This window comes from Acanthochromis polyacanthus, chromosome 13, assembly GCF_021347895.1.
Source record: "Acanthochromis polyacanthus isolate Apoly-LR-REF ecotype Palm Island chromosome 13, KAUST_Apoly_ChrSc, whole genome shotgun sequence".
In the NCBI taxonomy this organism is placed as follows: Eukaryota; Metazoa; Chordata; class Actinopteri; family Pomacentridae; genus Acanthochromis; species Acanthochromis polyacanthus.
The window spans coordinates 37,582,040-37,594,628 of record NC_067125.1 but is presented as its reverse complement, the minus strand read 5'-3'; the positions used below and the strand labels follow the sequence as shown (position 1 = coordinate 37,594,628).

The 12,589-nt window shown below is 39.5% G+C and overlaps 1 protein-coding gene across 1 annotated transcript; it reads right to left on the bottom strand.

The window, feature by feature from the left end:
- Positions 1-400: 400 nt before the first annotated feature.
- pde9ac (phosphodiesterase 9ac) lies at positions 401-10,713 on the bottom strand. Its single transcript, XM_051958123.1, is given in 21 exon segments — positions 401-1,075; positions 3,367-3,462; positions 3,552-3,680; positions 3,826-3,864; positions 3,866-3,931; positions 4,218-4,331; positions 4,457-4,613; positions 4,898-4,980; positions 5,113-5,217; positions 5,814-5,900; positions 5,986-6,060; positions 6,158-6,239; positions 6,372-6,459; positions 6,587-6,657; positions 6,838-6,892; positions 7,061-7,104; positions 7,312-7,389; positions 7,969-8,039; positions 9,528-9,688; positions 10,024-10,130; positions 10,545-10,713. Coding segments are annotated over 19 exon segments (1,560 nt in total). The 5' UTR covers positions 9,597-9,688; positions 10,024-10,130; positions 10,545-10,713; the 3' UTR covers positions 401-1,024.
- Between the last annotated feature and the right edge of the window lie 1,876 nt (positions 10,714-12,589).

The following is a 12,589-nucleotide window of genomic DNA, read 5'->3' as shown; positions in this document are numbered from 1 at the left end:
TTGATATGTAACATGTCAGTAAAGTAGAGATACAAATTACAAACTGAGGGGTTATTTCTAACAGAACTACTACGTAGATCGCTATTTTTTTCTATCTAAACTAGTATTTTAACTTTTGGCTTTTGGCTTTACTATATTGTCGATCACTGTGTGACTCTTACCAGGCTTGTTTAAATATTCATGGATGTTTCTGTGTAAACTTTCCTTTTACAAACCTTGGACAATATTTGCTTTTTTGTATTTGTTCAGCCACATGAAGTGACTCTGGAAGCACAGTTTCTCCTTGTAACCTTTCTATAACAGGACTCACAGGCGTTGACAAATGACCGTACATACAAAGCAGTTTTACATGTATTATGGGATGTTAAAGCTCTCATTATGAAACACCTTGGACAGTATGTCTCTATATGGCTTCATTTTATTAAAAAGTGTCAAACAAAATACACCCAGAATTGTGTAGTTTTATTGAATTGCTTTTTTGTGTGTGAACAATAAAAGAGAGAAGTGAAACTGCATTATTCTTTGGAAAACACTCATTATGCACCATACCAATCAAAACTTTATTGCTACAGTGAGGTGAAAGCATCTCACTTTGATGCATTTTATTTTTCTACTCATGAAACTGGGAAAAAAAGGAATTAATATATTGTTTTTGTAAAATAAAAAAAAATCCCAAACCTTTGGTTCATCAGGGTTACTCAGGAGTTATCGTCTATTTAAAAAAAAAAAAAAAGCATGGAAATCGATCTTAAAACAGGGTTTCAAGTGTTTTTTATGGAGAGCTCTTAATGCGCTATAAAATAAAAATGAGTGGAGAACAACATAAACACCATAAATATACAGAGAGGTCGGCAGGTCGTTCTCTGTAACATCCAGTGCAAAAGTCTAAGTCAAAGTTCAAGATATGCCACCTTGATGTCTAATTTTAGTTCAGTGTGTAGCCAAGCAGTCCCCTTTTGTTCCCTTGCCCTCCTGCTCCATCCGTCATCTTCACAACGCAGTGCCGAATGTCTTCACTGGGGCCTCAGTCAAGGTTTTTAAAGTCTTTCCTGAATTTGATCACAAAGGAAGATCCCTGCAATGAAATGAGAGCAGGAATTAGTCAGAGAAACAGCTGTGCCCGAAGGACGACACTAAAATTAGGTTTAAAAAAGAAGAAGTCACTGCCATCATCTGCCACAGAAAAAGGCTGTTGGACTGAAGCCACCTCAGATCCGAGTGAGGATTGACTTTCCTTTGTGGGGAGTCAAAACTTACTCAGAGTCTGATGGAAACTTTTTTCTACTTCTGTGGAAAAAGTCAAAATGTGTCACTGTAAAAAAAGAAAGGCATCAAATGAGCAACAATTTCACCAGTTTGTTTTCATCATTTCATCCTTGTGACAATGACAAAATTAAATGAATATCTGAGGCCTGTTTGTGGGATTCTTTATTTTCTCCTCCTGTCCTGTTCAGCTTGTTCACTCTAATTTTTCCTTGCCGTCTTTTTGAAGGTCTATTCATCAGAGAGAGTCACATTTGCCACCAAACTCTGACGCTGAACCAGTTTTGCAAAACAGGACTGAACAGGATTACCCGCTTGGTTTCTCTTTGTGAGGAAACTGATATGAACTCTTTGCGAAATAAAAGGTGAATCCAAAGTGATGAAAGTGCTGCGCATTCCTGAAGGTGTGTTTTTGCAGATAGAGTCGAGTATAGAGCAGAGTTGCTGTGCAGAGCCCAGACAGATGCAGAGACAGAGAGCACTCATGACACTAACACTAAACACTAAAGCACAACCAAGGAGTCAGTCGCTTTTACTTACACAGAAACCACTGCACTCACTCACTGCAGAGCTTACTTCTTCTTCCCGCCTAATGACATATTTTCTGTTTTTTCTTCTGTGCCTCATTGAACAAAAGACACACCTTTATGTTAGCAAGTGGTTTGAAGAGTGTGTGTGAATCCATGTATTTGCAGGTAGTGTGTGTGTGAGACCCACCCATGAGAAACCGATTGCATGACTGGTAGTAAAAAGCCTAAATGACACCATGCGTGACAGAATGGATTCAATCCTCTTTGCAGTAAGAATATAACCTCCTGTATTATGATTTTATTACCAGTATCCCCAGCCCTAATTTGGCGTGTCAACATGCATGTGTGTGCAGGTTCAACCAGTTATCCTTCCAGTTTTGTTCATCTTATTCCCTGAGGTCACAGTATGAAATTCTCACACAAAAACATGATAATCATAATAATATTCTCATGTTTTTGTTATGGAATGGAAAAAGCAAAACCATTTTTCAAAACTAGATTCTTACATTGTTGTCTGTGCTCTAGTTTATACTTTCAGTTTTACATTATCAAATTCTAAATCACAACCTTGAAGCAAGCCTTTGTTATTTTGGGAAATATGTATATTTGCTTTCTGGCAGACACTTAGCAAAAGAGAAATTGTAAATATGTCAGCTGGGAGTTTTGCAGGGGATGTACAGGCCTGTTTCCTGGCTGGGGACTGCAACTTCTTGGAGCCTCTGCTAATTGCCTGAAGGGTGTAGGGTAGAAGGTGTTGCTTTACAGACTGTAGAGCATTTGAGGTAGACCTCTGAGTTGCGATTTGGGCCATATAGACAAAACTGACTGATTTGCTTGCAACTTGCCAGGGGATCACAACAAGGAAAACATGTAGCATCAGTTTTTGAAACAAAATCGAAGCTGTAACGCGATAATCAGAGAGCTGTGGAGCTGCTGGCAGGCGGCTGTTACCAGCTGAAAAGGGAAACTTGCTGTTTCTCCTTGTTTCCAGTCTTTGTGTTAACATAAGTCAACCAGCTGCAGCCTTTAATTAAATTAACAGATATGATTGATTTTCTCATTTAACTATGAACAAAAAAGCAAATTAACATACTTCCCAAAATGTCAAACTATTCCTTCCATGTTGTGAAACATCTCATCGAAAGTGATACAGACTATTGACAACATCACATTATCCTGATGGGTTTTAGCCCTTTAGTTTTGCTATTATTCACCACATTTGCTCATATTTTGATGTTATATTGTTAACATATTCTTGTGGTTATTACAATGTACTCATTCAATGTTTACAGAGTGTCAGGTGACTGGCAGATCTGTTATTTGGCCTTAATTTTACACAGTTTAACATAAAGATGTGTGAATTTGAACAAAGCTTGTCTTTGCAGATAGATGGATAGATGGATAGATGGATGGATAGATAGATAGATAGATAGATAGATAGATAGATAGATAGATAGATAGATAGATAGATAGATAGATAGATAGATAGATAGATAGATAGATAGATAGATAGATAGATAGATAGATAGATAGATAGATAGATAGATAGATAGATAGATAGAATAGGTTCTACCTCTGTCATGGCGTCATCAATCTGCTTCAGCTCCTCATAGTGGTCACGAGAATCTCTCAAAGGTTGAACCATGATCTCTTCAATCTGAGGGAAAAGCTGGTGGACAACAAAACAGTATAAATACTAATTCATAATCAAAAAGACTGTGTTTACGTCAGCACACATTTGTGAAGACATGGTTCTACCTTCATGACAGTCTCAAACATTGGGATGAGGACAAACTTGATGAATCCAATCTGAGCAGTAGGTTTGGTGACTTTATCTCTGTCCATGAAGGGAGCCACTGGGAGACCCTCAGACTTCTCCCTGTCACTCTGGAAACCAAAGAAGTAGGAGCTTTGTCATCAGATCAAATGTTCTGAGGCTTTTCTTCAAGTTGACACCCTTAGATCTTTCTTCAAGTTGACATTCTTAGATCATGGATCTTTGGGTAAAAGCAAACACTTTGATTGGTGTCACCTGCATGAAGTACTCCTCGAGTAGACAGTCCACCCATGGCCTCAGCAACCTCAGTTGGTCTCACCTCATTGGAAATATCACAGCACTTGATCAAAACCATCTTCAGCTGAAAACACAAACATACACATGTATAAACACATCCAGAATATGCCCGTAGACTGAGGATAGAGAAGTCTATTCATTGCTGCAGTGACAAACACAGATTTGCCCTCCAGCTTCTACTGTATTTCTGTGACCAGTTTCCCAATTATACTAATACAGTCCATTTGGCTGCTGAACATTACAGAACACTCAACAGATAAAGGCCTTCTTGTTTCGAGATCACATCTCTTAAGTACTGTGCAATAAACTGGAGCTGCAACGTGATCTTGTCAGGCATGATGCAAACATACACATGTCACATGCTCCTCATTGGTGAAGTCAAAGTTGTCCACTTTCTGCTTGAAGGAGTCTAGTATCTCCCCATGTCTGGCCATGTCAGTGGCCAGAATGAGGGTGATAATTGCCTGGAAATACAAGAGCAAAACCAAAGTCTGTTGGACATTTGCTCACATTTAAATCACAAAATTATCACATGCTTTAAAACGGGATGTAAATATATCTCAAGTGTGTGCAAGATTGCAAATCTCACCTGTCTGATCTGTTTGAATGCTTCAGGATCCACATTTGCAAAGATATTGCACTCTGGAAGAGAAAGGATCTGGAAGGCCACAGCACAGTGATGGTTCTCCAGGGGAGAGATGTCATTGTAGCGTACTGCCAGCTCTGTGCGAGCATTGATTTGGTACCTGACAGATAGAAGACACATCTGAATGGATGATTTTAAGATGGATGGATGGTACACTTTCATGAAGCTTCCCTGATAAGAGAGGTTCCCACCTGCCTGAAACCTCAACCAAAAACAACATGATAATCTGGATGTTTTCATACCTAAACTCTCTCCAAGCTGAACTAGTTTCACAGTTCATTGACAACAGTGTTGTGCAGAGGATGTCAAAACATGCCGGGGGTCAACGGGCATCTGCAGTGCTCGATCTGTCAGCACCTCTACAGACAGAATAGTGAATCTTACGTGTTGTTGTAGCCAGGGTGGTCCAGGTCATGACACACTGCAGCTGTCATTAAAATGCCCATGTCTGTGAGAGTCAGCTTCTCCTGGACAACAGTAAATAAAATGTGTTATCAAAACACGTAAGATATCCAGTCTGGAAAAGAGGATGATGCAGTCTCTTAAGAAAAAGAGGTATAGGAGGTGTTTTATTTTGCAACCACAAACATGCCCCATACCTGTAGGTTGCAGAGGTGGATCATGCCATACATCATCTGACTGACACAGAAGCAGTGACGAAAGTTGTGGAAAGGGTTGTTACGGTAGTTCTCCTGAATTGCCAACTGTAAGACAGAGAATTATTCATTCAGTGCTCCGACTGCAGAATCTCAAATCAAAAGGGTTTCTATTGTTGTACCCTTTGATAATTACTTTGCAATATGTGTCAGAACTCTGATAGTCCTCTTAGCAGAATCACTGCCTTTTAATTAAAAGCAAGTTTGAAATCTGGACCGTCTGCACGGCCGTATTCAACACATCCTGTTTTATTTGATAGTTTTGACTTTACCAGCGGGCTGCACAGTGGAATAGTGGTTAGCACTTTCACCTTGCAGCAAGAAGATCCCCGGTTCAAATCCCGGCCTGGGATCTTTCTGCATGGAGTTTGCATGTTCTCCCTGTGCATGCGTGGGTTTTCTCCAGGTACTCCGGCTTCCTCCCACAGTCCAAAAATATGCTGAGGTTAATTGATTTTTCTAAATTGCCCGTAGGTGTGAATGTGAGTGTGATTGTTTGTCTGAATATGTAGCCCTGTGACAGACTGGTGACCTGTCCAGGGTGTCCCCTGCCTTCGCCCGAGTCAGCTGGGATAGGCTCCAGCACCCCCCACTACCCTAGTGAGGATAAAGTGGTGTATAGAGAATGGATGGATGGACTTTACCAGCCAGCGTTTGAGAGTGATCGGGTTCATGTTGAACTCCTTCACCAGTCCCAAATCATGGTACATATTCTCCAGACAGCTCAGCATCTGCAGCAACAATGAAAGAGAAAAGAAATAAGACATTGGGGGCTTGGATAACACAGAGTGGAAATGAACGAAGGAACGAACAAACCTCATTGTGTTCCCAGTGCCAGACATCAAATGTTGGCTTCTTCAAAGCCTCAACGGTCTCCTGAGAGAGTGTGTACTGTATATAGTACACAAAGAAAATCCTTAGAACCTTTTGATCTTCAGAAGTGGACATTATATAAAAGTGAAGACAGGATTTCTCACAGGGAACAAACCTTTGGGTAATTGGGGACATCTCGTCGAGGAGTGACCTTCTTCCCATCATCTGAGAAGTTGTACTTGCACGGACAGTTTACCCTAAAATCAGAAGGGAGAATGTTTTATCTCATACTTTGATATGATTTTACTTTCACATTTCATTTGACATTTTGCTGTTATAGAAGTGTTATTAACAGGGGCTCGTAGGCCTTGTGTCAAACTTCTTGTCACCTGCCACCTCCTCTTGAGGTCATCTCATCTCGCAGCTTCTTCAGATCATTTTTGCACTTCTCAATCTCCACCACTTTCAAGCCCTCCACTGAAACAGAACAAGGATATTGGCTTGAAAACTATGTTTCCTGCAGAATATCACAGGTTGCAGTGCAATATATTTAGATTTTATTTCACATCCTTTTAAAAAACGATGTGCACAATATACCACTCACATTCCACTCTCTTCTCCAGCATTGCTAGCCGGTTGGTGACCTCAGTCTTCAGCTCGTTGATACGAAAAGCTCTGAATGAAGGGCAAATTACGAGAACAGAGAATTATATAATAATGACGTGCGCCTCATATGGCTCAGTGGCTGTGACTGTGGGTTTATCATTTAAATGCACAGGTGTCAGGTATGAGTATGTGGTGTGTGTGAAGGGGGAGGAGAAGGCTTTAGTCATAACATAACGTTGAAGGTGGTACCTGCTGAACTGATCGGCCACCTGGGACAACACGTTCTGAAACATGTCCTCCTTCTCTGCAGACATAAATATGCGCCTCAGACATCATCATGAACAGCAACTGCATAGTCAGGTTGAAATGTTGTCAAGCTCATTACTTTCGCTGTGGATGTGTCGCTGAGCCATGAATGTTTGTGAAAATGTGCTTGTAAAAATAAAAACGAAAGCTGTTCCTGAAACCTTACCTCCAAGCTGACCCGTAGACAGGGGGACGACTTTGTACAAAGAGCTGCAGGGAAATCAGATGAGCAGGTATTATTTATAATACTACAAATCAATAGTTACAGTATAGTATTGTTAAAATCTAGTGGTGATTTTTAATGTAATCTTTTGTTTAAAAAATTTCAGCCTCGTGGTCTTAGCTGTGAGCTAATGACAATATGACACGCCATTATCATTAACATATAAATATAGTTTTATAATGCTGGTAGATTACTTTGGAGAGTTGGTGGGCATGGTGGGATCAATGGAAACTAAGGCACCTTCTGGATCCACCATCATGATGGCAGTGTTCCTGCAACGTGGAAAGGAGAGAGCAGTGCAATTCACTTTTTACATTTAAAATAAATATATATGTTTATAGCTTTTATTGCACATTATTTTTTCATTATATCTTTAAATATATTTAAAGTCTTTTGAAAATGAAGCTGCTTTTGACTAGGTGTGAGATGGTGTGTAATACTACAGAAGATTTGCCACAATAAATTTGCCACAGATTTCTTTCATTTGCTGTTACAAAACTTCAAGTGTGCTTTGAGCTTGCCAGGAGTGGGCTGTAACATATTACATTTTAGAATGCGGAGTCAGTAAAGATGTCAGCTTGTGCAGATTGGAAAAGAGGGAAAAAAGCCAAGATGAAAAATCTACACGATATATCTTCCTCAGTAAAACAAAGCAGAAGACAGACAGCAACAAAATCTTACTTTATCATTTACGGTTTTCTGCCTGTGTGTTTTTATGATGATTACATGCATGTGTTCCTCTCTCTCTACATGTTCCAGTATCTGTGTTTATCACAGTTTATTGTTACTGCATGACGAACCTACTGTGCTATAATCGTGTGCATCAGGAAACAAGCAAACAAACAACAGACCTTGGAATGTTAGATGAGGAACACAGAAGCTCTTTGATGTCACATGGACTGCAGTGTCGGCTGAACACCACCTGCAGAGAGCAAACATGGAGGTTTTATTACGTCAGATAAATTTTTAGACCCTGATCTAATTTTATATATGTCTGCAGTGGGACGCTGAATGAATTTGTCACTGGGAAAAAGGTCATGAAAACAAAGCATTGCTCTTATGTAACTTCCAGTGGCACACAAGCACACAAACAGCTGCTTTGGTTGTCACTTTTCTTAGTGTTATCTAATTTTATGTGCTTTTCAGAAAGCCAAACCTCATACAAACATAAAGTAAATTCTCTTTCCAAGTTTGAATGAGGTTAAGTTGGAGAGACCACTGGCAGAACAATGTGGAGAAAAAAGTGACAGCTGGAGTTGGAGATTTCATGGAGCTCTTTAAGATAGCAGCATTTTGCACGCCTGTCATACGCAAACAAATCAGGCCAATTTACAAGACCCAGTACAGTGTGTGGAGTGTACAAAATCTGTGTGGAGGACGGACAGTGAAGAGGGCTGCGTATACCCAGAGCGAAAACTGCGATCTTGAAGTGAGCAGGTGTAGCAGACAAACAATCAGCCTCAGGCCGTGGGCTCGGGGCTCTTGAGCAGACATGTGTCATCGGCAGCTCTCTACTTGAAGCACTCTAAATCACCAGATCAACAAGTGTTTCGCTTATCTGTATCTCAGTATGTTTGGAACTGCGAGACATGAAACCCGAGACAGAAACCATTTGCCATGACTGTTTTTCATGATCACTAAGCTGTAGCTCTGTTGTTCAGAAAAGTCACAAGTGTTACATTCTACATTTTTTTCTTCATCACCGCTGATTAACTGCAGACACTTGAAACTCTGATGTAAAGAGAGAGATAGCTCTAACTGTAGTGCAGCAGAAATGAATGATGTTAGCAACAGGTGTTTGGTTCTGTCAGTAACACCTGTAGAGCTGATCTACATCACTGTCTAATTTTAGCTCCTCCCCAGGAGAGGTGAATCCACTGAGAATAGTTGCTATTAAGTCTACAAGATGAGTTATAAATGGAAGTACTTAATTGCCATAGTTAGTTAAGATTGGTTTTATGATTAAAACCACTATCAAATTCTCATTAACATTGTAAAAAAGCAAAATGAGTTTAAACTTGCTGGATGTGTGCCCAAGGTGACACTTAATAACTTGTTTTTGACTTTTTTCCCCCACATGACATTAATTTAAGAAGTTTTAAATGTGATTTTTATGCATAGTCTGAAACATAATCTATGTGAAAACATTCTGATTAATATAATGAATAATCAAAATGTTGTACATGTTAATACTATTATTTATTTTTGCAGTAAGTGTTACAAAGTAGCATTATTCAAACATTACTAAAATATCGAACCTATCTTAAAGCTGCATATGTGCAATCTAAAGCTTAAGATTTTTTTATGCACAACTGTGCAAAATTCAAACTTGTCCATTTCACATACCTCATGTGGCATCAAACAAAAAGTTGAGATTGAAAAAAAAGAACATACTTGGAGTTTTACCCACCTTCTGCACCTTCCCATCCACATCCAGGTAAATGGCTTTGGGGGCATAAGAGGAAGAGCTGGAGCCCATGTCGACCTCCCTCTCCTCTCACACACCCACGGAGAGTCTGTTCTGGAGTCCTTAATGACAAACGTGAAGCAGGATCTTTTACTTTGGATCCACTAGATAAACAAATAAAAGGAGAACACACGTATTTGTTTTTGTAACTTCGTGTATATACAGCTGAGTGCATAAAAATGCTGGTTATAAATACCAAATCTTGACTTAAGGAGTTTAAAAAAAAGTATGAGCATTCTTAAATAACACTGAACACTAATGCAAAAAATAGTATTTAAACAAGTGTAAAAGATAGTAAATAAACATTATTCTCCATAGTACATAATCAATGCAATGTAACGCTTTCACTTTAAATAAATCAGAAAACATTATACTCTTAACACAGTTAATAAATCACGGTCAAAACACTGCAAAGCGTCAGCACATCTGTTGAACTCACAGTGTTGGCGATGCAGCTTCCCCTGTGGAGGCTGGAGGTAATGTCCCAGGTGCTGAGGATGCAGCTGACTCACATGCAGACACAAACGCACATACGCAAAGGCAAAGCTGAGGCGACAACAGAGGGAGAGAAAGAGAGAGAGAGAGAGAGACAGAGGGAGGGAGAGAGAGGTTGAGAGGAGCCGGTGAGGAAGGGTATGTGTGAGGGAGCCAGAGGGTATGGAGTACCGTGAATATAACTGGCACTTGTAACTGGTTGCCATGGTACCGTTGCTATGGAGAAAAAAGAGACAACCCTAATGTCTTAAGTGGCACTGGGCTTTTACCTGAGCTGCTCACAAAACCTCTTACCTGCATATTCTGAGTCACTGATTATTAAAGGAGAAAGCAAACATTATGACATTATCAAATACTAAACATAAAGAATGCCCCAGCCTGCTATCTGGCTAAAAAACAGCAATTATTAGGGGTTCAGCAGAAGCACGCTACAAAGCTAGCACTGATTAGAGCACTCAACCTTACCTGGAAAATCAATGAAAATTATATCTTATCAGGGGGAATCCACTTCTAAGCTGAGGAGGGCCATATTTTCAAGTGACCTTGATTTTTTTTTTTCATCCTCCGAGCTGCATTTGTCTTGCATTCGTATATACATGTATGTGAATGTTCATTTGATCCTGTGTATGTTTTTGTGTTGCCCTCCCCGGTTCACTCATCCACTCTATTGTTGATAACAGGTCTGCCAGATGGTTTGGTCAGATGAGTTCAGCTGGGCACTTGAGAAGATTTAAAGGCGATTTTTATTTTTAGCAACACTTTCTAACTGATCGAGCGCAGGTTAAAATGCATAAAGCACATGTTCTGATATTATTTTGCAACATCTTCAGGTCATGTAAAACATTTGGGAACAGTCTGAGCTGGCATTTCATTGAATTTCATGCTAGTGTTATTTGTTTTGGCCTTAAATTTCTAATTTATCTGTCCGTATACAACACTTACATTTGCATAAGTAGAATTTATCTTCAAGAAGAACATCTATATATTGTTGCAAGTATAAGCACAGAAGTATTAAGGGACTGACAGTATTAAAAGGAAATATGCTTCTTACATAAAATATAAATGGTTTGTCATATGTTTCAGCACTTTTATTCTGTAGCTGGCTGCAACTAGTTTTTGCTTTTTTTTAGACAGATAATTTATTCCCAACTTAATGGTGATACTAGGCAGAATTAATTTTTGGCATCATGGGCTGATTAACGGGCTGGAAAAGAAGAATAAACAAAGTTCTGTTATCCAAATTACTATTGCATTCATTAGGATGTTTTTTCATTTTCTTTGATGCCTTTTTTGTAAAATATTAGATAGCTTGACCTTTTCTGGGTCACTGACAGTTATTTAGATGAAACTCTGCCATACTCTAAATAAAGGGGAATTGTGACTTTTGTGGAGCTGCTATTAACTCTTCAGAAATTGGCACGTTGTTGGTTGCAGACTGTTGGTTTAAACTTTAATGAAGCATTGCATTTTATTAACTTGTTTGTGAAACATGTGGAAGGGAAAAAAGTACAATATCTGCCTCTGTAATACAGTGGACTGGTGCAAGCATAAAGTAAAACAGAAAAGAATGACCAACAAATTGAAAACAGACGTGCGAACGGTGCATGAGTAGACAGAAGTAAGACATGAATAAAAGAATGCAAATTTTAACTAAACAATATTATGTTTACATTAAGAATTTCAAGTTATTAAGAGTTACAGGGAAGTGTAGCAGGTTTTTGAGACACTATGTCAAATAACTTCCCTCTGCCACCAAAAGCTCCTCTCTTCTACCTTTGTTCATTGACCTACAAAGAGACCAAAGCTGATGTTGTTTTGCTGTTGTATCCTGGACTAGACACACACACACACACACACACACACACACACACACACACACACACACACACACACACACACACACACACACACACACACATGTTTGTTTTTCTATACCGGTGGGGACTTACCATTGACTCCCATTCATATCTAACTCCTAACCCTTACCCTAACCCTAACCTTAACCAACACCAAATCAATGCCTAACCCTAAACAAACGTTTTTGCACTTTTACATTTTTTATTAACAACAATATGGCCAAGAAAACGGTGTTGCCACCCGTGGGGACCTCATTTTAGGTCCCCACCGTAAGACAAGTCCCCACCTTTATAGCAAATAGCCAGGTCAAAGTCCCCACCGGAATAGCAGAAACAAGTACACACACACACACACACACACACACACACACACACACACACACACAAAGCTAGATAAGAGCTTTCCAACAATACAGTCACCCGCCTCTACTGGGAATCTCACATCAACAGGTTGGTGTGAACAAGGACATAAGTAAGATGGCTCAACCAGGCAGCAGAAGGAGGTAATTAATTAGGTATGGAGAGCATCATACATCCTCTCTATTTAACTCATAGGACTCCGTCTCCCCAGATACCTGCTGATACACAAACACATAGACACATACTGTTTGCACACCACACAGATGTGATGCTGCTCCCCAGAGTCTCATTATT